The following is a 2,319-nucleotide window of genomic DNA, read 5'->3' on the forward strand; positions in this document are numbered from 1 at the left end:
AAAAAAAAAAAAAAAATACATAAAGTCAGGACAAATCATTAAGACACTCCAAAAACCTGCTGGAAGGTAAATTGGCCCTGTGTGTGCTATAGGGACTTTACGGCTTGTTCACATAAATTGCGGTACGTTCCAAAGTGGTAGCTGCTGGAACGCACCGCAATCACCCACAAAACCTTCCCCTGCGTAATGCAGCGGGAGGGGGCATGGTGGTGCATTTAAGTCAATGGCATCAGAGACACAACCCCCCACCCGCAGTGCGCTTGGATGCGTGGCAAAACATTGCCTGCGTTCTGTTCCACTGCAAATACAAAAAATAGAGCATGCAGCAGTTTTTGTATTTGCAGTGGAATGGAACGTAGGCAATGTTTTCTTTTAGGGGGGAGGCGTGGCTGCAGTGCCATTGACTTCAATGCACCGCCATGCCCCCTCCCGCCGCAGAGGGAAGTTTTGTGAGCGATTGAGGTGTGTTCCAGCAGCTACCGCTCTAGAACGCACCGCAATTGGTGTGAACAAGCCTTTAGAGTGTAGGCTCCTTGAGGGCAGGGACTGATGTGAATGTACGCTGTGTAAAATCGCTGCACAAATTGTCGGCGCTATATAAATATCTGTAATAAATAAATAAGACTAGTTAAGGATGAGGCGCTGACAGTGTACACAAGCATTTATCAAACATATCCCACAGGTGCCTACAAGCTGTAGAAGGTGTGCTTGGGGTTAAGGCCTTGGATTTTGGGGTTCCTGGTGTGGTTAAGAAAAGTGATGGCATTTGAATTTCAAAAGTTAGACTGTATTTAATGCAAAAAACAAGAAACAAAGATTACCTTACGCTCATATATTTCAGTAGAGCCTCTCCACAACTCTTGGGGGTCAACTGAATTCTTAAGACATTCAGGGACAACTATAGAAGCCGAGAGGTAATTCAATATCTTGTGCCACCTGCAAGTACAATGCATACACTTTTAAGGTAATTGATGCTTTTACCAAAGTGCTTCTCATAAATTAACCTTTGAAAATGAAATTCCTTGGTGATTAAAGAACAACTCCGGGTAAAATGTTATAAACCCTTGCAGTAGGGCTACCCGCACACTGCAAGGGTTAAGTGCTCGTGTTTGCCTAGGGGAATAAATTAAATTATGTTCACCCGATACTTGGAGCAGGCCAGCTGCAAAAGCATTCCCTCCTGCCTGTCTGCTCCTACGCTCCAGCGATAGTATATCTCACTGTATAGAGCGTGATGACTAGGGGACCTTAGACGGCTGCAGCTGAGGGGGAGAGAGCCTTCAAGGGGCCGGTCTAAAAGCAAGCTGGCTCCTTGCAGTGAGGAAAAGGGGTGTAGCCCCACTGCAAGGGTTAATCGAAATTTTACCCAGAGTTTAAAGTGTGTAACTTTCTTTTTTAATTAGGTTTAGATAGAGGTTTGGATATATCGCTTTGAAGTGATATTAAAGTTAAAATGTTTTTAAGCCATTACAAAAATGCTGATTAAATCACTGACAACGGAGGTTGCAGAATCAGCTGGTCCATTGAGCACTGCCCCCCCGATATCCTGTTTTAGGGGGCTACATTCCGCTGCAAGGTCCTTTGGAGCCACCCTTGTGTGTGCTAATAAGCTGTGTCCATCTACGCAAGCACAGCAAGACAAGACTCTTCCCTCCTCCCAGCTAGAAGATGGACAGCTGCCAGAGACTGTTCTGTGTCTTGAGATCTTGCCATCAACAGGAAGTTCAGGGGAGCAGAGCCGAGACAATTGGAGGCAGCTATTCTAAAACATGATGACTGTAAGTGTTTGGGCAAAAAGATAAAGAAATACTTTTGCTGAGCAATGTATATTTCTTTGATCTGGATTCACTAATGATAAAAGTTGTTTAATGCTACTTTCAACTCAAATACGGGAGCAAGGTCTCCTGAAAGTGGGAAGAAAACACAAAGCAAAAAGACACACACACACAGCTGATCCCTTCCTACAACACGCTCAGATTCACACTCCTATTTCCAGCCTTACCCTTTATTTTCTCTTGACACAATAGTTATCTTGGCAGCATGCCATTCTCTCAGGTGTTTCATTGCCCCCAATGCAAGCAAACACTCCTTCAACTTAGGAACATCTGGAGAGATCAACAGGATATCCACCAATGCTTTCCCTGTAAAGCAGAACAGATCTCAAGATCAACAAAAAATAAAAACCGAGAGAGCAATATCGTTTATTTGGCCATTTCCTAAAAGTGCCATAACGGCCGAAAAGGGGTCCTCAATTTCTTTTCCATTTTAAAAGGGAAATATTAGGGGTCTCTTTAGACCCCTGATATTTCATTAAAACCC

The 2,319-nt window shown here is 43.9% G+C and overlaps 1 protein-coding gene across 1 annotated transcript in view; it reads right to left on the reverse strand.

Moving 5' to 3' along the window:
- The window catches only part of MTBP (MDM2 binding protein), a 55,405-nt gene that overhangs the window by 37,441 nt on the left and 15,645 nt on the right, over positions 1-2,319 (reverse strand). Inside the window, exons 6-7 of the mRNA XM_018553340.1 lie at positions 2,003-2,141; positions 822-936 (exon numbers count right to left, since the gene is read on the reverse strand). Coding sequence (XP_018408842.1) covers positions 822-936; positions 2,003-2,141 — 254 coding nt within the window. The remainder of the gene's footprint in view (positions 1-821; positions 937-2,002; positions 2,142-2,319) is intronic.

This window comes from Nanorana parkeri, unplaced genomic scaffold (assembly GCF_000935625.1).
Source record: "Nanorana parkeri isolate BGI_ZX_2015 unplaced genomic scaffold, ASM93562v1 scaffold117, whole genome shotgun sequence".
NCBI classification, from domain to species: domain Eukaryota; kingdom Metazoa; phylum Chordata; class Amphibia; order Anura; family Dicroglossidae; genus Nanorana; species Nanorana parkeri.